Source organism: Cyprinodon variegatus, unplaced genomic scaffold (assembly GCF_000732505.1).
Source record: "Cyprinodon variegatus isolate N-32 unplaced genomic scaffold, C_variegatus-1.0 Scaffold393, whole genome shotgun sequence".
Taxonomy (NCBI): domain Eukaryota; kingdom Metazoa; phylum Chordata; class Actinopteri; order Cyprinodontiformes; family Cyprinodontidae; genus Cyprinodon; species Cyprinodon variegatus.
This window is the reverse complement of record NW_015150846.1, coordinates 340,454-360,721: the sequence shown is the minus strand read 5'-3', so window position 1 is coordinate 360,721 and position 20,268 is coordinate 340,454. Positions and strand designations below refer to the sequence as shown.

General features: G+C 40.2%; 2 protein-coding genes across 4 annotated transcripts in view; one reads left to right on the top strand and one right to left on the bottom strand.

Annotated features, from left to right (window-relative positions):
* Nucleotides 1–11,732, top strand: part of LOC107092754 (inactive carboxypeptidase-like protein X2) — a 19,177-nt gene extending 7,445 nt beyond the window's left edge. For both annotated transcript variants that reach the window (XM_015387390.1, XM_015387389.1), the window contains exons 7-22: nucleotides 369–452; nucleotides 3,481–3,552; nucleotides 3,644–3,753; nucleotides 3,993–4,132; nucleotides 4,211–4,295; nucleotides 4,371–4,515; nucleotides 4,581–4,669; nucleotides 5,519–5,642; nucleotides 6,487–6,683; nucleotides 6,833–7,009; nucleotides 7,134–7,297; nucleotides 7,422–7,825; nucleotides 8,869–9,008; nucleotides 9,393–9,492; nucleotides 9,580–9,746; nucleotides 11,154–11,732. In XM_015387390.1, the coding sequence (XP_015242876.1) occupies nucleotides 369–452; nucleotides 3,481–3,552; nucleotides 3,644–3,753; nucleotides 3,993–4,132; nucleotides 4,211–4,295; nucleotides 4,371–4,515; nucleotides 4,581–4,669; nucleotides 5,519–5,642; nucleotides 6,487–6,683; nucleotides 6,833–7,009; nucleotides 7,134–7,297; nucleotides 7,422–7,825; nucleotides 8,869–9,008; nucleotides 9,393–9,492; nucleotides 9,580–9,746; nucleotides 11,154–11,510 (2,555 nt within the window). In that variant the 3' untranslated portion in view covers nucleotides 11,511–11,732. The remainder of the gene's footprint in view (nucleotides 1–368; nucleotides 453–3,480; nucleotides 3,553–3,643; nucleotides 3,754–3,992; nucleotides 4,133–4,210; nucleotides 4,296–4,370; nucleotides 4,516–4,580; nucleotides 4,670–5,518; nucleotides 5,643–6,486; nucleotides 6,684–6,832; nucleotides 7,010–7,133; nucleotides 7,298–7,421; nucleotides 7,826–8,868; nucleotides 9,009–9,392; nucleotides 9,493–9,579; nucleotides 9,747–11,153) is intronic.
* Nucleotides 11,578–19,778, bottom strand: pold2 (polymerase (DNA directed), delta 2, accessory subunit). Of its 2 annotated transcripts, none has more exons than XM_015387393.1 (11): nucleotides 19,618–19,765; nucleotides 19,264–19,496; nucleotides 19,065–19,186; nucleotides 17,044–17,167; nucleotides 16,851–16,965; nucleotides 16,573–16,771; nucleotides 14,668–14,748; nucleotides 14,106–14,263; nucleotides 13,890–14,017; nucleotides 12,391–12,492; nucleotides 11,578–12,116 (listed from the first exon to the last, which is right to left on the bottom strand). In XM_015387393.1, exons 2-11 carry the CDS (start codon nucleotides 19,487–19,489, stop codon nucleotides 11,956–11,958), a joined length of 1,416 nt encoding a protein of 471 aa, XP_015242879.1. In that variant the 5' UTR covers nucleotides 19,490–19,496; nucleotides 19,618–19,765; the 3' UTR covers nucleotides 11,578–11,955. The 2 variants fall into 2 exon arrangements, with proteins under 2 accessions (XP_015242879.1, XP_015242878.1); XM_015387392.1 differs by having other exon boundaries at nucleotides 11,633–12,116; nucleotides 19,264–19,507; nucleotides 19,618–19,778.
* Between the last annotated feature and the right edge of the window lie 490 nt (nucleotides 19,779–20,268).

Genomic DNA, 20,268 nt, shown 5'->3' with positions numbered 1-20,268 from the left:
TATATATATATAAAAATATATCTATATATATATTATTTTTATACATACATAGATACATATAATATATATATGCACTACATTTTATTCTGACAAATCAGAGAAAAAGGTCCTGAATACGAGCCAATGTCACACTTAAACATCTTTAGTCTTAATTCTGTTTCCCAATCAATGCTTCTTTGTATAAGTTTGTCATAACATTTATAAAAAACATTGAAAGATTGCTTAAAGATGTTACTGCAATGTCCCAGCTGAGAAACAAAGTGCAAGAGTGTGCATAGTTTTGCACGCCACTATATGTCTGAAACCTGCAATACAGGAGCAACTCAAACACACGAAAAACGGTCAGTTCTTCTCTTTTTCTGCCACAGGGAGGAAGGACTACGACACCGATGAGAAGTGGATCGAAAAAGAAAGAGAACGGGCCAAGGAGGAGAGGGAGAGGGAGGAGAGAGGTAAGAGGACCCAGATGTGGACTTAACTAAACCTTTTGGAAAACATCTCTGTAAAATCAAATCAAAAACAATCTAGCTGCCAATGCACAAAATGCAGCCTGTGATCTAACAGCAGAAGTATTAGGAGCCAACATAGCAACAATCCAACATGTTCATTGTTTTCAGTCTCTCATAAGGGACTGCAGATGTATAAAGAGTCTAGCTTTAACTTGCACGAAAGAAACCAACCTTTCTTTAACCAAAACAGAAGGGAGATCAGGTGTACTGAAGGTTTAGAAATCAGTTGTGAGCTGAAGAGGAAAAAAATGCATCAACTGAAAAAAACGAAAACGCTTGGCTCAGATTGGAGTTATGTAAAAAAGAGACACCATGCCAGGGATTGTGTAAAATTCAAAGGATTCTCAATGCAATCAGTCACTGCTGCCACGTGTCTGCTGTGTTCATTCAGGCTTGCTGGTGTTCGGGGAGTAAAGCTCAGAGCAAATGAAAAATAACTTAGACTGGAAGAAGGTCAAAAGGCCACATTCAGCAGGCAGAGTCTGCTCCATCTTAGGTGAAAAGGATTTTTAGCTAAACTCATAGCAGATGTCTCCATAACTTAATGTTGTTGCTGGCGACACTGACCCACATCGCTGAAATCAGACCGTTAGAGCAAATATCAAAAGAAAACAAAAGAAGCTTATTTTAAAAAGGCATAATTTACTCACTAACGAAGGGTAAATTTGGTTAACCATCAGAGCTCCACTGATATTCACTTTATGGCAAACATGTTCATATTAATTGAACAACAACAAATATTATACATTTTTTCTTTTTAATTTATAAATGGAGATTAATGTCAGCCATACAAACCTTCTCTAATGGTTACAGAAACATAGAAAGAAAACAAATATCCAGTGGTTTTGGCCATGAAAATAACCCGACTGGTAACTGGATTACGAAGGCTCAATAATCATATGTTAAAACACTGGTTTGCAGAGAACCATCTGAATCAAAAACTTAAAGCATGTTGGTTAGAGCAGCAGGTGACCCCTGGATCTGCCTTTCCTCTTAGCTGAGAACAGGAAAATACAATTCAAAATCAATATCACAGCACTGGCTCCTTCATTCGGACTGCTGCTGGTGGGTCCTGGACCTTTTAGAACCAACCTCCTTGTCTCATTACTAACCCAGTACCTTCAAGACGTCAGTTTTATCCATGGCTGCTTTTACTAAACCTCAAATAATCAAGTTGTTTCTGAAACTTGACAATATTATATCATCATATGGCATCCATAGGCTGAGTCACGGGGGGGGGATCACAGATGAGACGCCAATTAGAAAAAGAAAAAAAATGTTTAGTGATCTATTCAATGTGGATCAAAATATATATAGAAATGGTTGTAAATTTTTGTAAATCCCTTTATCTCTTTATTGTCCCACAATTGTGAAATTCGATCTCTGCATTTTTATCATCCCCTTGGGGAGCAGTGGGCTGCCATCGTGCGGCGCCCGGGGAGCAGTGTGAGGTTAAGGATCTTGCTCAGGAACCCAGAGTGCAGGCTGTGGGGATCGAACCGAGTACTTGCAACCTTCTCAGAGCATTAGCGCACTCTAACCACTAGGCCGACGCTCCCCTTTTAAAATGAAAAACAAAGGAAGTGTTGAAGGTCTGACCGGGTTATAACAAAGATGGCTTGATAAACTAATTTTCAATGATTTCTTCTTTATTTAGGAATATAAGTAAGGAAGTTAAACTCATTGGTCTTACAATGGGGTATTGGTGGGTAGTAACTAGTTAGATTTACTCAGTTACATTTACCTAAGTAAAAAAAAGGCACTTTTAGGAGTAGTTGAACTTTACCATACTTTTTACTTTTACCCAAATAATATTCTTGTGGGAGTACTGCCATTCTTACTTGAATGACATTTCTGGTTACTTTACCCACAGTAAGTAACTAGGTCTATTTCAGATCTTCATCCTTTCCTGACATGTATGCATTACCAACTGTGAAGGTTTGTTTTATTTGTTTATAAGATTTTGATATAGAAAACCTTTTTTTCTGCTTGAATTTCTCATTTTGTAATCATGTTATTTAGTTTTTCTTACACAATTTTGACACATTAAATCACATTTGATGTCACAGATTACTAAGTATCTGCAAAACTTTTCCCCAAGTACTCTTTTACTCTTAGTTGAATAATTTCTTGGAGGACTACCTCTACTTTTACTTGAGAAAAAAGATGTTAAGGTAGTGCTACTCTTACTTAAGGTTTTTGGGAAATCAACCCAACTGTACAATAGGGAAATACATCAGAATGCACAGCAACAAACATAAACACAGTAGAGTTATTAATGCCTATCATAAACTAAGTAAAACTTTCTTGAAATAAAAATTAGTAGCTGCTTTTTAAAGTTGTCTAAAGTTTGTTAAAAAGCAAGCGATGCAATCCACAGTCTGCGTGCGAAGGATCGGACACCTCGGGTTCTGAGGCACAGAAGAACTGCTAAAAAGTTCTGAATGTATGACCTCAAACTGCAAATTTATTTCTATCTTTGGACCAAATCAGGGATAAACGAAGAAGCCTGACTGTGTTAAGCTTTGAAAGTTAAAATAAAACATTTTAAATGAAACCTCAATCTAACAGGTAGCCAATGCAGCGATTTTAGAACTCTGAGGCTGTTTAGGTGTATGTATCACATTATAAGGTCTGTTGTAAGGAAACTTGTGTTCCTCATAGTGTCAGTTACCGCCTATGGAACTGATGAAATATAATTTTCAATCATGGGGACATTGAGTTTGCATACACTTTGGACCATATTATACTGAATTATACCGAAGGCCAAATCATGACATCTGGTTTTGCTTTTAAATGTCTTTCTTCCACCAAACTCCAGCTCTTCATATCCCCAGGAGGGTATTTAGCAAATGCAAAAAAAAATGTTCCCAGACTGTTTATGGGTAGATAAATACAAAATACATATATCTATATATGCAGGAAAAACTGTCATTTATTTTTCATTCATGTGTTCCTCCGACCCCGATAGAACGAGCACAGAAACTGAAGGAGGCGGAGGAGCGAGCCAGGAACAGGCCGCGCGTTTATAAAGAACCAAAGAGTAAGTCGGTTTCCCTTTAAATCCTGAAAAGATGTTAAAAATCTGCCTTTATATAATTCCATCTCCTTCTTTATGTGTTTGCATGTGGCAGAATGTCCTCCACTAGGGATGGAGTCCCATAAGATTGAGCCAGACCAGCTCACAGCCTCCTCCGTGTCTCAGTATTGGTTCTCTCCTCAGAGGGCACGCTTAAACATCCAGGTACGACACAAGAGAACCTTTCAGCTCTGGAAAAAGCTGTAATAGCTGAGCCACCTACTTCTATTAACCACAGATTCCTATAAACAGCCAAGATATTAAATCCGAAACACACTTTGGCGGCCGATTCAAAGTTAGAAAAGCATATTTTTCAAATGAATGATGCTGCATGTTTTTAGTGAACAAACTGTGAGTACAGCAGAGAATCCAGAGGCAAACTATCTGGTCTCTGTGGTTCCCAGGGTTCAGAGGATGAGGACAACATGAGAGGTGGAGCGTGGTGCGCAAACTCAGAGGACAAGATCCACTGGTTTGAGATCGACGCTCGCAGGGAGACTGAGTTTACTGGAGTTATAACTCAAGGGCGAGACTCTCTGAATGAGTAAGGGTGCAAACTGGCATAGGCCCTTTCATCTCCATAATGAACTCCACATGATAATTATTTGATGTGTCATTGCAGGAGCGACTATGTGACGTCCTACTTCCTGGCTTTCAGCAACGACAGCAGAGAATGGACCACCATTCATGATGGATACGCAGACTGGGTGAGTTTCACCAAAAACTATGGTGTCCTCTCTTCCTATGACTCTGTCACCTCACATCTCCCCTCTCTCCTCCAGCTGTTCTTTGGAAACAGTGACAAAGACACCCCTGTCATGAACCGGCTTGCAGAGCCTGTACTGGCACGCTACATCCGAATCATCCCTCAGAGCTGGAACGGCTCTCTGTGCATGAGGCTGGAGGTCCTCGGCTGCCCTCTGCCTGGTGAGGCCCCCCTACACAGTAACCCTACTAAAGAGGAATGTTTTCTAATCAGTTCTTACTCTCAGATCCAGGACATGTTCTGCACAGACAGAATGAGGTGACTCCTGTGGATTACCTGGAGTTCAAACACCACAGTTACTCAGAGATGGTTGAAGTGAGTATCCCTGAAAGTGCAACCAAACATGCACAATACAATGAGTAACAAAACAACATTGCAAGCAATAGGATCAAACATTTTTCTCTTATTATACTCTATAAAATACTGTCTTAAATTTGTGCCTCACATACTAATTTACTGAGCTTGTTGAATGGAGTTTTACTGCAGCCCAATTCTCCATTGGACCCTGTATGCATACTCTAGTGTTTCTAAAAGTAATAAAATACACTAGCATGCAGTTTATTTACAGTAAAGGTGTCAAGTGGTTTATACTTTTTTTCAACAGAAATTTGCAAAGCTAAGCTGTAGAGCAAGAACAATAACAAATAAAAATAGGTTTGATAAAATAAGCATACATTAAATTTTCCACAAAAAAAAACATAATTGAACAAAAAAACAATAAAAATATTGAGCTTATCTTTGTTCTTATTTCAAAAAAACAAAGATATACAAGTAATGCCTTCTGCTTGGTTAAAGATATTTTAATGGGGGAAAAAAAATTTTTTTTTTACTAAATTTATATAGAAATCCTTTGCATTCAAATTAAAAACAAACAGTTGTTCTTGGAGGCCACCTAAGCAGACGCCTAGTCCGCTTATGCCACAGGCCGGCCCTGAAAATAGGTGAAACATCATTATTATTGGATGAGGATGTAAGAAGTGTGGGAAAAATTGGCAGTATTCAGAAAACCACAAATTGATTGCTTCTTAGTATAATTCAACCCTAATTTCAAATTAATATCCTCATATAGTTCAGGAAGACAGTGCTATTCTTTGATGATCTGATGACAAGGTTTGTTTTCTAACTGGTTAACTTCCCATGTGTTCTGTCTTCTGTTTCCTCCAGCTCATGAAGTCTGTGCACGAGGAGTGCCCCAACATCACCAACGTTTACAGCCTCGGCCGCAGTTCTCAAGGACGGGAAATCATGGCAATGATCATCTCTGTAAACCCCAATGAGCATGAAATAGGTGAGAGAATCAGCACGGCGAAAGTCAAGGCACCTCAAAGCATCTTTGCTGAGGTATTAGGAACCCTTAAGTACTTTAATAATTTGCTACATTATAACCGCAAACATCACTTTATGTCATTGGTATCTAATATGACAGAGCAACAGAAGATAGTGAATCATTGGGGAAGTGGAAATTATAGGATTCATAGGTTTTCACTTATCTGAATAGTGTGGCAGGCATTTACATCGATGCACAATCCTGGTGGAAGAAGAAAGACGCCTCTCCAAGGCAGGGCAAGTCTATTAATTCAGCACATTTCAGCACACAGATGATTCAAAGTGCTGTACATGAACGTGAATCAAATAACTAAATAAGCTGGGATTAAATTAAAATAAGATGATTATCAAAAAAGCATCGACAGGTAAGTGAAAGGAAAATTGTTCTGCAAACGTAACTAATAATGATCTAAACTGTTCCATTAAGGTATGGAGCATTGGATCATTCAGAGTTGCTCCCCTGAATATACATTTATCCTCTGGATTAACCTTTTTGTTAACAGTATATTAGGAGTCAGAGATTATCCTGCTGGACTTTGGTGCAACCATTTTCTCATCCAATGGGTGAGGAAGAAGGGTACCAGCATCCCTGTAAGCGTCCCATAACCCTTCATTCCTACATCGGATCACGATTTGAAAAGCTGAGATTATAAATCCATAAGAGTTTTGTAGAAGTTATAGCAAAGAAAAACTAGAATTAACTAACATCTGTTTTAATATCTCAGCAGTCTGATTGGGTAAAACTGCCTTTCCCAGAAAATATAACTGATGGTGTGTATAACAGGTTTACTTCATTGTATTTTCAGGTGAGCCGGAGTTTCGCTTCACAGCCGGCCTCCATGGAAACGAGGCGGTGGGGAGAGAGCTGATCCTGCTGCTCATGCAGTATCTGTGCAAAGAATACAAAGACAGGAACCCCAAAGTCCAGCGGCTGGTGGAGGGAATACGCATCCACGTGGTGCCCTCCCTCAACCCAGATGGGCACCAGAAAGCTTTTGAGGTGGTGAGTGGAAGAACAAACAGTCATATGTCCCAAATTATTCTCTAAAAACAAGAGGAAAAGAAAAACAGGAAACGGTGATGAATCAGAGTAAGCAGTTTTTCTTCAATGTGCTCATTATGTTTTTTTTTTTCTCCTCTTCCCTGCTGCAGGGCTCAGAGCTCAGCAGCTGGACCACGGGGCACTTTACTGAGGACGGCTTTGATATCTTCCAAAACTTCCCGGATCTGAACAGCATCTTGTGGGAGGCTGAGGATAAGGGCATGGTGCCTAAACTCACCCCCAATCATCATGTTGCCATACCAGATAACTTTGAGTCAAATACATCGGTGAGAATTAGCAAATACATCTTCAGATGCTTGCTGTTGTGGTTTTAATTTTTAGATGTCTAACCAACTTTATTTTTGGAAGATAAAGGTTTGTCTAATCTTTTACTTTCTGGTTTTGCTGCAGATTGCTATGGAAACCAGAGCCATAATCTCCTGGATGAAAAACTATCCATTTGTGCTGGGTGCAAACTTCCAAGGCGGAGAGTCAATTGTGGCCTATCCTTATGACAGCTTAGGTATCAACAAGCCGGTCGACAGCCAGCAAGCCCGCAGCCGCAAGAAGAGACAGTATGACATTTCCTCTATGACTCTATTGTCCTCTTTGCATAAATGTTTCTCAGGTGGCTTTGCTTTGCAATTCCCCCTTCCATGTCTGCTATAAAAATAAATTACTCTGTTAATGTCTTCCCAGGTATGAGGAAGAAGGTTACGATGTGACAGAGTGGGGAAGGGGATACCAGGAGGAGCCAGAGGAGGACTGGAGAACTCGAGGATATGCACAGCCGGAGGACGAGTGGAGGGGTCATGGGTATGACAACGGATATGAGCCCGGATACGACCACGGCTACAGCCATGGTTATGGCCACAGGGAGGAAGAGGAGGACGATAGAGGGCAGGGGGGTGGATACCAGTACGCTGAACCTGAAGACGAGCCCAGGGTGACTCCAGACGAGTCCCTTTTCAGGTGGCTGGCCGTGTCGTACTCCTCCACACACCACACCATGTCGCACAACTACCATGGATCCTGCCAAGGAGGTACCCCCTCAGGGGGGCTCGGCTTAGTCAACAGGGCAAAGTGGAAGCCAGTCACTGGGAGTAAGTAGAAAGCTTGTAGCGCACCCTGGTGGACATGATATTCAATGCATGTTGTCAGACGGGTCCTCTGCCCCAAATGTGAGCAGCTGCCTGCAGCACCTGGGAAACGTTCCCAAACCGAGGGTCTCACTTAGGACCCCACAACGGGTAGCACCCTTATTTCATCAACTTTAAGAACTTCCTATTTTTAATATTTAGACTTTAATTTGGAGTTCAGCTTTCTTATTCTTATTTTCATTACACCATCACAAATACAGAGCAATGAAATGAACTCTTTCCATTTAACCCATCCCCTTGGGGAGCAGTGGGCTGCCATTGTGCGGCACCAGGGGAGCAGTGTGGTGTTAAGGATCTTTGCTCAGGGACCCAGAGAGGCAGCCTTCGGGCTTGAACTCAGAACCTCTGGATTCCAAGCGCAATGCCCCAACCACAAGGTCGCCCCTCCCCCAACCAAGTCTTTTTTTTTTTTTTTTTTTAGGTTTTTGAAAATAAAAACAAAGTGGCTCAGGCTCTGCAGCTACAGCAGCCTCAACTCTTTTAGAATTCAAGAGATTTTTGCTCTTCAGCCATGTTGACACGATGAACACTGCCCTCAAAGCAGCATATCTATAGGAACCGTTTTCCATTCTTTGCAAAGCTTTCTTAAGATCAGGCACTGATGTGGGATGAGATTTTAGTCTCAGTTTGTCCTAAAGTTCCTCTCAGGTTTAGGTCAGGACTCTCTTATCCACATCTGCATGTCTGGGTCGCTTTGTGAACTGGTGCACAGCCATCTTAGACTAGGAAGGGGACTTCAGCCAGTTGCTTCCATTAAAATGTCTACAATGTCTTTAAATACTTTAACCGTTATTGGCCAAGTTCCTGGCAGCAATCTGTTAAAAAAAAAAAAAGAAATACTCTATATGGGCTGGTGCTTGATTTTCATCATGGGGCTATGAAAGTAACTGGAAAACTAATTCAGTGATTAAACTAAGATGATCTTATGTTTCACTTGCTGAGGACAAAACAGCTTCAACTCACGTTATCTGTGATCTTCTGTCCAGGTATGAATGACTTCAGCTATCTTCACACCAACTGTTTCGAACTCTCCATATTCCTGAGCTGCGATAAATTCCCCCATCAGAGTGAGTTGGCACAGGAGTGGGAGAAAAACCGAGAAGCAATGCTCACCTTCATGGAGCAGGTGGGTCACAAGAATGCAACCTAATCTGGGTGCGAGGCCGTTACAGACCAAGATTTCAGGACTGATTGTGTTTTAAGTCTTCCAAACCCTGGAGAGACAATGTCTTACCTTAAAATTACCTCCTGCCTACTAGAAAAAATGCTGTTTTAGGTCTAAAATAGACTCAGCTTGGATTCTGGTCGTTCTTTTACTATTATATGAAATCTGAAAACAGTTTAACAAACGATGTCCTGAGATGGAAAAAAATATGTCCTTCTGAAGTGGGCTTTTTGAAAAAGCAGAATTCCAGCTTGCCACTGAAGTATTCAGACAAATTATTAATCAGTAAGGCAGGAGTTCATCTTACTAATTCTTCCCTTTTGTGCCGACATCCCTTTTCTCCAGGTGCATCGTGGCATCAGAGGCGTTATTAAAGATCAGCAGGGGAATCCTATCGCAAACGCCACAATATCCGTGGAGGGGATTAACCATGATGTCACCTCAGGTGACGACACATGTTTCACATTTAAAACACAATCCCAGTCCGTTTTTTAAGTTTAAACACTAATATCTCGCCTGTTCTGCATTGCAGCCCCAACAGGGGACTATTGGCGACTGCTGAACCCGGGAGACTACCAAGTGACAGCGAAGGCGGAAGGCTTTTCCTCTGAGACTAAACTCTGTGTGGTGGGCTATGAACCTGGAGCCACTGCCTGCAGCTTCAACCTTGCAAAGTCCAACTGGGATCGTATTAAACAGGTAAAGCTCTGACCTGACCTCTAAACTTATCAAATTTAAGAGGTTAACCAATGCCACAAATTGATGTTCAATGTTTTTTTCTTCTGTTTAAATAAGAAATGATGTGCATGTTAAAGGTGATGGAGACAGGAAACACCTGCACACCTCTAGCTGTTCTTTTACTTTTTTTTAGACTGATTCAGGGTTGAATACGCTGCAACAAGAAAATGTAACTCCAATATCTGTCTAAAGGTGAAGCGTGGTGGTGGCAGCATCATGCTGGGTGGATGCTTGTCTTCATGAGTGACGGGCATTGATACTGATATGGGACACCCAGCTCCAGTGTCCTGCAATACACAGCTGATTAAAAAGGCTGACTACCTCCTCAATATGGCATTTACCTCTGCTGTAGCCTTCCAACAATATTTAGAAGTGCAAAAACAGGCAGGACAGCAGCCTTATACAGACCCAATCTGTGCCAACACCTTTAACATCTGCAGTATGCCAGGGTTCCTACAGCATAAGGCAAGTTAAATTCAAGACTTTTTAAGACTTTTTAATGCCACTTGAAATAAAAATTTAAGACCAAATTCACAAGAAAGACCTGCTTGCAACAACTTAACTCAAAGGTTTATTTTAACATAAACCACTGCACTAATGTTTCAAATTTTGAAAAGCTTCCCATACAAGAAGAAAGCTAAAAACACACAAATGATAGATATATTTTAACAATTATTTAACTGAATTCACAAACTTTGTTTTGCAGAGACAAGGGTGGAACAAAACCGAGAAATACCGGCTGTTTCTCTGCAACTCGATTTTGACGCTTTGTGTTTGGCGCTTTGCATATGCGACTCCACTGCCTTCATTCCCATCGTTCCGAGCTTGAATGACTTCTTGCACTAAAACTCTTGGCTGGAGCCAATTTTGGTTACATTTACACTTGCTCACATTTTCCAGACAAAAAGTTAATGGCCCATCTCCCAAATGTCCCGGCTGCAACAACGCTTTTATTGGTTCCGCTATCGGGACGGAAGCAATAATGGCGATCAATTTTTTTTTTTTTTATGAAAAAAAACAAAATTATCAATTTTAATGTTTTATTTAGATTACAAAAATAAATCGTAATAAAAATAATCCTATTTATGATGTTTTAAAAATTAAGACCTACAAAAGACTGATTTAAAACATTTTAATACCAATTAAGGCCTCAGTTTTATTTTGAAGAATTCAATGCCTTTTAAGACATTTTAAGGACCCGCGGGAACCTTGGTATGCTCTCCATCCAGTCTCAGTGCCTTTGAACCATGTATAATTTGTTCTTCAGTGTTACAGTCACCTGCATATATTTTTTTTTACTGTAATTAGAAAGTTCAAGGCCCTCTCAGCTCCAACATTGCGGTTTACATAGATTTCTTCTCTCCGCAGATCATGGCCCTTCATGGGAACAAGCCCATTCGACTCAGTTACAGCAGCTCCAGAGTGCTCTACCCTCCAGGCAGCAGTATCAACAGACTTGTGACAGATGTCAGCGGCAGGAATCCTTCAAACTTAAGTCCTGAGCGAAGGAGGAGGCTCATGCTCAGACGCATCCGCCGTCTGCGGCAGCAGAAGTTGCTGAGGTTGAGATCGACGACGATGCCCACGACGACAACGACTACAACAACAACAGCGGCGACAACAGCTCCCACTACGTCGTGGTACGACTCGTTTTCCTTCGGGGAGGGAGAATCCTTCACACCTGGCCTGGATTACAACTATGAGTACAAGATCGACGACTACTAAAGCCACAGGTTTATGATCCTAGCTCTTTGTGGGTCAATCCAATTTTCCATAACAGAAAACAGTGAATTTTCACATAACTACAGTAATAATAAAACATGTTACCAGAAAGATCCGTTCGGTCCAGAGTCTGCGCTGTTATTTTTGCTCCTTTTGTAAAATGTATGCTTCATGGAAAGATGTTTATTGTGAACTTACATTAAAAACAAACAGCTGAATTATTTACACCGCCGTCCATTGTGGTTTTTTTTTAAACAAAACAAGTCGTCATTTTGGCACAGTTGAGCCCAAATAAAACTGATAGTAAACAGTGAGTCTTGTATAGCACCTAGTCTTTGTTACTGGATGATCAGTTATAACACCTTTGACCCGAACAGGAAGAAAAAAAATAATAATCTGGAGATCTTTAGTCCAACTGATCCAGAGAGGAGGGGTGAATATTGTTCTGTTAATGACTGACATTCATCTCGCTTTCTTCATCTTCGTCAGCAGAGAAGGCAGAGAAGAAAACCGGCTCGCACTGCAGGGTCCGTAGATTGACCAGGCAGGCGGTCTGGGTGCTGCTGAAGTCTGGGACGGTGACCAAAAGGACTTCCTGACCATCAGAACCTAGCAGGAGACAAACATTGAAGAACGTACTGATCATTTGTGTGTCATGTTTGTAAAACACACAGTAAAGCGGACACTTCCTACTCAAACTGTTAAAGATCTCTGTGCTTTTTGAATCAGCATAATCTACAGGCAAACGGTTGGTTAAATGTACAGGTGGCACATCACAGGTGGCGGTAAGGATAAAAAAAATAAAACAACCTATCCGAAGCTGGAAAACGGTAAAATAAAATCAAACATATAATCAGGCAGCGAAGGAACTCTGCACACCAACCTTTGACGAGTTTGGACCCAAAGACTGGAGCGTTGCCACTGAAATAGACGTGTGGACAGTCCTCCAAGATGAACGGGTCTCTCTGATAAAACGGGTAGCAACCTAAAACAAAAAATACTGTGATTAAATGTGTAGACTGACAAAGCAATACCACTTTGCTCTCTTTGCCTCTTCACAGTAGAAAACAAGCCCCATGTCTTCAGTGTCTTCGTTTGATGTTAAAGGAATAGTACACCCAAAACATGATTAGCCTTCATTTTCTACTCACCCCCATGCTGAACAACACTCTGGAGTACTTTTTTGATATCTCAAATGCATCTGGAGATCTGGGAGGCTTCTTGCTGTCTGCTGACATTCAAATAATGGAGGTCTATGGTGCCCGAGGCAGAAAGGTCCATAAAAGTCCACAAAAAACGTGTCAATATTCCTCCATACTGCTCGTCCAATGTATTCCAAGTGTCCTGAGTGGGTAGCATCCAGAATTTACTCGAAACAAAGTCATTTAGAATGTTTTTAGAGCATAAACAGTAGTGTAAAGGATTTCCTGAAAGCGCGCGCCTGCGCGTTCACGACGCTACGGAAGCCGGCAGACCAAACCAGACGAAAGTGCGCATTCAGCGTCTGCTCTGCCGATAATGCAAGCGTAGAAGAAGAAATGTGCTGTTTACCTGTGCAAAGAAAGAAACAACGAAAGAAAAATGTCTGAGGAATTCAGTGTTGAGGAAGAGCATGAGTTCTTTGCCGAGCTGAATGCGCACTTTCATCCGGTTTGGTCTGCCGCGGTTTCCGTAGCGTCAGGAACGTGCAGGCGCACGCTTTCAGGAAATCCTATACACTACTGTTTATGCTCTAAAAACGTTCTAAATGACTTTGTTTCGAGTAAATTCTGGATGCTACCCACTCAGGACACTTGGAATACATTGGACGAGCAGTATGGAGGAATATTGACACGTTTTTTGTGGACTTTTATGGACCTTTCTGCCTCGGGCGCCATAGACCTCCATTATTTGAATGTCAGCAGACAGCAAGAAGCCTCCCAGATCTCCAGATGCATTTGAGATATCAAAAAAGTACTCCAGAGTGTTGTTCAGCATGGGGGTGAGTAGAAAATGAAGGCTAATCATGTTTTGGGTGTACTATTCCTTTAAGCATGACAGTCGAGCAATCAGTGAAAATCAGAAACTGTGCAGAGAACAATGCCCAGCATTGTGATCTGAATCAGGATCCAAAATTAATTATGTTAAACCTTAAAGCTCCGCCTCGTATATTGTCAAGATCCCTCTGTTGTCTCCCTGGTCATCTTTGTAAACATACCCTATATCTGAACCTCATTAGTGATATCAAACGGTTAGCCATAGAAACCCCCCAGCTACAGGGGACCTGGCAGTAAAAGCCGCATAAAAGCTAACACAACCTATAGTTATATTATATATAATAATATCTATATATGCTAATATATCTACATCAGAGTGCATAAGTTTAAATCTAACTTAACCAACCTAGGGTATCCGGAGCGGTGGGGGCCAGGTGTCGGAGCCGAAGCGTTTCCTCCAATATCTCCAGATGGCTCTCCATGCTGCTGTACCTCCTAATGTCACAGACGTTCTGACCCGACGTACCCAAGAACCTTGGCAGAAAGAAATCAAAACAGATTGTGATCTGAACAATGGCTTCCTGACGGGACAGAGAGCGTTGGTTCAGGAAACCTGACCTACCTGACTCCGTCGATGTTTGCGCTGTACGGATTGGAGACCAGCTGCAGTGTGGGGTATGCAGAGGACAGAGGAAACATGCATTTGTGAAGGGGCTGCTGCGGCAGGGTGTAGTTGGTGGGGTCACACTCCCCTGGCATCACATCTACTGGAACGGATGCCTTACAATGAGCAAGAGGAGGAAACACGCATCAGATATATGATCAAAGAGTTATTGACATTTAAACTGAAGATGATTGGAAATAAATATAAAATAATATTAAAGTTAAACTGTTGAAAAGCTTCAGAAATGGAAAAGTTCAAAACAGGCTGCAGTTTGTAAATTTCATTCCAATATTTGGTTATTTCACAAACAAAGTTGGACCTCAACCAGAAGAGCTGATAACACCTGATACCTGCTGTCAATAAACTCCTAAACATCAACTGAAACTTATCTGTTCTTTTAACACCATATCACTATCTAACCATTTTATAACAGTTACTATACAACCCTTGCTCATTGTGCCCCTCTTCACTTTCTCCAGCAACAGCACAGTTAGAGCGTCCCAGGAAGATGCAGACTCACCACCAGCTGCAGCAGCAGTTCATCAAGCAAACGCATGGCTTCCACGCTGCCTGCCTGGGTCTTCTTAGTCAGATACTTAGGCTGAAAAATAGCATAACAAATGTAGAGTGTTTAATGTTTAACGCCATCAAACAACCATGTCATTGCTTGTGCTATGTTGAGCCTTCTAACTTGAAATATGTCCAAAAAATTTACTTTCCCTTAAATAAAAAAAGCATTTTATTAATATTCTATATCATGGGTATAATTCATAGTTGACCTTTCCAACTCACTGTGTGTGTTGTTTGTGTTGTGAACGACAACTGTGTAAAATTTCTAATCTCTAGTCCTGAGCACAGTGAAATTATCACCTTTTTTGTATGAGGAAGGTCCACTCGGCCCAATTGATTCAAATAACAAAACAATTGTTAATGTTAATATACCTTTACATAAATGCTCATTGCAGCATTTTCTTTTTTAATATTTCAGATTTTCAGCTTTCAGAAATGTGACTTTTTCTATGCATATCTGATTGGTTCTCCTCTTTTCTTACTCCTTATGTAGGTTTTACTTCATTGCAACTAGGGCTGAAACAATTAATCTGATTAATCGAAATTAATTAAGTATTGAAATATACCTCAACTAAATTAGTAATCAATCTGGAGTGTAGAGACTCTAAAAAATGCCTTTAGCTGACAGAGCGACCACTTAGAGCAGTATTCCTACCAAAATTGCAAAAAAAAAAAAGGTAAGGTTAAAAAAAATGTGTGTTAGTCAATATGCTCTATACAGAACTACTCAAGTGGAACATTTGTTATTTCACCTGGTTTAATTCTGTAAAAAGTCTTTTTTAAGGAAGCTTTGGCTATTTGATTAATCAAAAACATAATCGACAGAATAATCCATTTGCAAAATAATCGTTAGCTGCAGCCCTAATTGCAACAATAATCTTATTGGCCAACAAAAGATGTCAATCAAAGCTTTATGGGTGACTAAGTTGTGGGGTTATGGAGGAATTTTACAAACCAAAGTTACAACTGATATAGGGAGCAAACAGATTGGTGAATATGCCCTGTAGATAATTTGCCGGACATCCATAATTACACACATAAAATATGTCTTATCCTTTTATTTTCACTTTAACATAGGAAAAAATTTACTTTAGCGGATTATTACAACACGGGATTTTATTTTATGAGAAATGAAACTGGACATCATTTTTTGTGGTATTTCTTGGAATGCCAGAAGGCAAAAGCAGGTAAAATGTTAAATTTATTAATTATAATTTGATGACAGATTGTTAGTTATTGATGTTTGTGGAGTGTAGTTGGCCTACACTTTAGTTAATGGTTGTTTTCTTAAGGATTGTCCTATTCTGAATAGGGCTGAACGGTTTTGCCGAAAAGGAAAATTGGGATTATTTTAAACAAATGTTGCAGTTGTGATTTTATTTCAATTTTCCTGTGCATCAACCAAAAGCACGTAAATGTTTAAATTTTTTCATGACCCGAAAAGATTACTTGTCCAGTCCTTTGTTGCAGGACTTTAGTGGAACCTTTTGTTAAGTAGTGATAAATTCCACTTGTATGAATAGATTTGCATGCTAGGTGCACCTCTCTTCCTGTCTGTGTGGTTGCGAACCCACTTTAAGCATATTTCCACCAGCTAAAGAGCTAAAGGGATAAATTTAGCAACTTAATCTTTTTAGATTTAAGATGACCAAAATGTATTGTCTTTGCAATTTGAAAATTGTGATTGTTAAATTGCGATTATATTGTAAATGCAATTAATTACCCAGTACTAATTCTTAAATGTAAAACATGTTGGATTTTATTTAGAAAGAAGCCTGTCATCCCAGTGGGTGGAACTAAAAGGGTTTTAAACCAGATTACAGCGAAAATATTTCAAAAAACTGCAATTCTTCACCTTTGTCGATGCATCTTTGTCCTGGGTGCTTTGGCTCAGGAGGTTTCCAGCAAGTAGGACCCTGGAAATGGTCGCCGCCCCGCTCTGCTCTCCCGTGTCCCCGAGCTGACCAGTTACCATGTCCACCAGCAGCTGCAGACCCAGCATGCTGTCCGCCTTGCTGCTGCCAAGGCCGAGCCCTGAGGCCAGGAGCACAAACCTGGGCAGACGGATTGGTTACAGGCTGGTGCTATCACACAGAGGCTAGAGATCCTCGCAGGGTGTTTAAGGGGGCTTACTTATCAGAGCCAAGTTCAGGTCTGGGTGTCTGCAAAGGGAGATCAGCCATGCAGAAGTCTTCAACTGTAAACTTGCCATCGTTCTTCTCAGCTCCGTAGATCACAATAACACTACCTGAGAAGGTGAGAAAGGCAGCAAGTTATACTGAAGAGTCGAGATAAAAGCTGTGGAATTATCTCAGAAATAACTGACCTGTGACACATTTGTCTCTGTCAATTTTGCCCTCCAGTTTGATTCTCTGCAGCTCGTCCTCCAGGATCAGTTCGTCTGCCTCTGTGATGTATTTGGTTCTTGCAGGCTGGGGCAGGAGGTTGTGCTAAAGAAAAAAAACGAATATAAGATCATAAAAGCAACAATACAGCAGCCTGCAAAAACACCCCTACCTTTCAAATAGGGGTGGAAACTATGGATCAATAATTTGTCAAAATACTGTGTGTCATCTATTCTAAGAACAATACAGATTATAAGAAATATTATTTATCTACTGTAGTCTTTTTTTAACTCTAGGCTGCATGTCAGCATACCAGACATACAGCATTCTCACATTTGTGTTAAGGTAATATTTTATGTTATCATTACATAAAACCTAGGTTATCTGGAGCAGTGGGGGCCAGCTGTCGGCCTTTCTAAAAGAATCCCGTTAAAATATCTATTTTAATTCAAAAAAGGCTTCTTCTTATTATTATTACAAACAACCGGAAAGTAAAGGTATTCATGGGTGTTCAGTGATATTTTGGAGCAAGCCCTGGAAAAGTAAACTTTATGCTACTCTACCCACTAAACAGACCCTGCTTTTGCAATTTATTGATTAAACAATTCTCAAAACAAGATGGCTTTTTTATAAGTGCAAGTCCAGAAAAATTGGTTCCTTTCATGTTTTGTGGAAGTGTTTCATTAAATAATATTCCTAATATATTAACATCTGAAGTTTTGATTAGGCTACATTCGCCCTTCAATGTCTAACCTAGTGACAAAATATGTGAAAAACCCCAGAGCAAATATCTAAATAATGCCTATTGTTTTAATCATTAGTTTGCTGTATCTTCAAGTTTTGTTTTTTTTGTTTTTCATGAAAAGATCAAATAGAATATCTACACATTACCAACACAAGGTAGTGCACAAATGGGATGTCAAGTTAAAATGATAGGTGGTTTTCAAGGTTCCAACCTTACTTTCCTGAGTTAATATTATGCAGAACAACCTTTCAGAGTAATCACTGCTGCAAACCTTTCTGGTTTTAGCAGCATGCTCATCATCTAGACCAGAGGTCATAAATTAGCGGACCGCGGTCCGGATCCAGACCCACCTGCTGGCTAATCCGGATCCAACCTGATTTAAAACATTTATAAATTACCGCATGTTGTCTGACGACAGTGTCTAATTTCACTTGCACCGCTTCTCCTGTTAATATGGTAAAGACTTCGGGACCAAGCAGCACATTATACAAATTAGCCAATGAGCTGTGTCAGTCAGGGTCACTGCTGAAAGCCACTTTTAGACACAGCAGAAATAACTAGTGGCAAGCCGGGCGATGGGAAAGTAGGAGAAGATGATGAAAAAAAGAGAGCAGAGAAAGGGTGGACTGCTGGAAGAACTGCAGTGAACTGGTGAAAGAAAAGTGAAATTGTGTGCTCAAAGATGACCCTGCATATTTAAGTATGTTTGGCTCAACCTGTTACTGTGAAGCAGGATTCTCCACCATGAACATGATCAAAAATAAACATGGATCCAGGCTCAAAATGAGCACCTTGATATGTGCTTGAGAATGGCTTTGTCACTAATCAAACCCAGGTTTAAAGCCTTGCAGGACAGCCTAAAGCACACTGCTCTCTTTAAGCCAAAAAAAAAAAGAAAAAAAACAAAAGGTCAGTTTGGGTGTTTTATAAAATATGTGAATCATGAAATTATCTATACAGAAAATTGAACGATTGTTGTTCTCTACTTCAAAAAACACTTTAGATTTTAAAATGGATAAATGTTCTTTTTTTATATATCTTTATTTAAAAATTCTATGTATAAGATGGATGCATAAACCAACACCTCGTTTTATTTCAGTGTTAAATGCTGTTTAAAGTAACAGTTTATAATTAAAAATGTCTCCATACCCAGGACACCTGATGATTTTCTCTATTTGGACCCAACTGATTTTTAATTGGTTACCCCTGGAATAGACTTTTCCATAGTAGATCTGGCTATAGGTTTAGGGTGCTAACCTCCTCACTGATCTCCTTCAGTATAGATGGCTGCAGGTCCATGCGCTTGAACAGGGTCCCTACAATGCAACACTGCTCCCCTGTCTCCAGATCGCAAAGCTTCTTGATGAGGACATCAGAACCTGGCAGAGATATGATAAGGTTGTTAGAAGCACAGTGGATAAGGTGTTTGGTGCTCATGACGTCCCTTTATTCTTACCCCATTTGTGTTTAGCCCTCTCTGAAAGCAGGGGTCTCATCTCCATGAGCCGAGCTGCATAGATGTGAGCATACTGGCGACTGAAGCTCCGCTCCCCGAGTCTGTAGCGCTCTGTGCAGGGGCTGTAGTCTATTGTGGTCCTCTCAAACACCGGGCCCTGGTCCTCCGAGGCTGGGCGGCAGAGCAGAGAGGATCCCTCCCTCTGAGCACTCAGGTCAGAGAACATGACGCTCCTGAAAATAAGCTAAAGTCAGAAAACTGGTTTTACATTCTGTGCATCATGCCGTTACATTGTGGGGATAAAAGTAGCAAGGAATGAACAGCTCGGTGCTTTAGTTTAAGAGACAACTTTACCTTATAAAATGGTTCTGACTTTAGCTTTGCCCGTCTAGAAAGTGGTAATATTAGCACGTATTTCCCGACTTTTCTCCAGAAAACAAAATAGACGACAGTTCCCGCGAAATGACTGTTGCACGTCACTTTCTCGTGAGATGAGTGTATTCTCGCGAGAAACTTTGTAACTTGTGCAACCTATACCTGGCAGAGATTCGGATTAACCCTTTAAAGGGGCACTCAGTGAAATTCTTTGAAAATCCAAATTATAATGATTAATAGTGTTACCTTTGTAACGTTCAAAAAATTTGATATTTTGATGGAAATAATTAATGTCAATGTAATAACAAGAAACGCCAACTTGCCCGAATATATTAAGAAAAATAACAAAAGTGCTTCTTTAAGAAATTCATGAAAAACACTATGAGAGTGAAGGAAACATTGTTTTTGGTCCAACATAGCCTTAGAGGCATTGATGCTGATACTGGCACTTACATTTTTTAGTCTATAAACCTAAATATGATTATTAACTAGGCTTATTAACTTTTTAACTTTACTTTTTAACTTTTCAATTAGCTTTTTTTTTTCTTTTCCTTCCCATCCAGCAAGCAAAACGTCTTCAAACTTGAAAAAAAAAAGTCCAGTTTATTATTATTATTATTATTATTATTA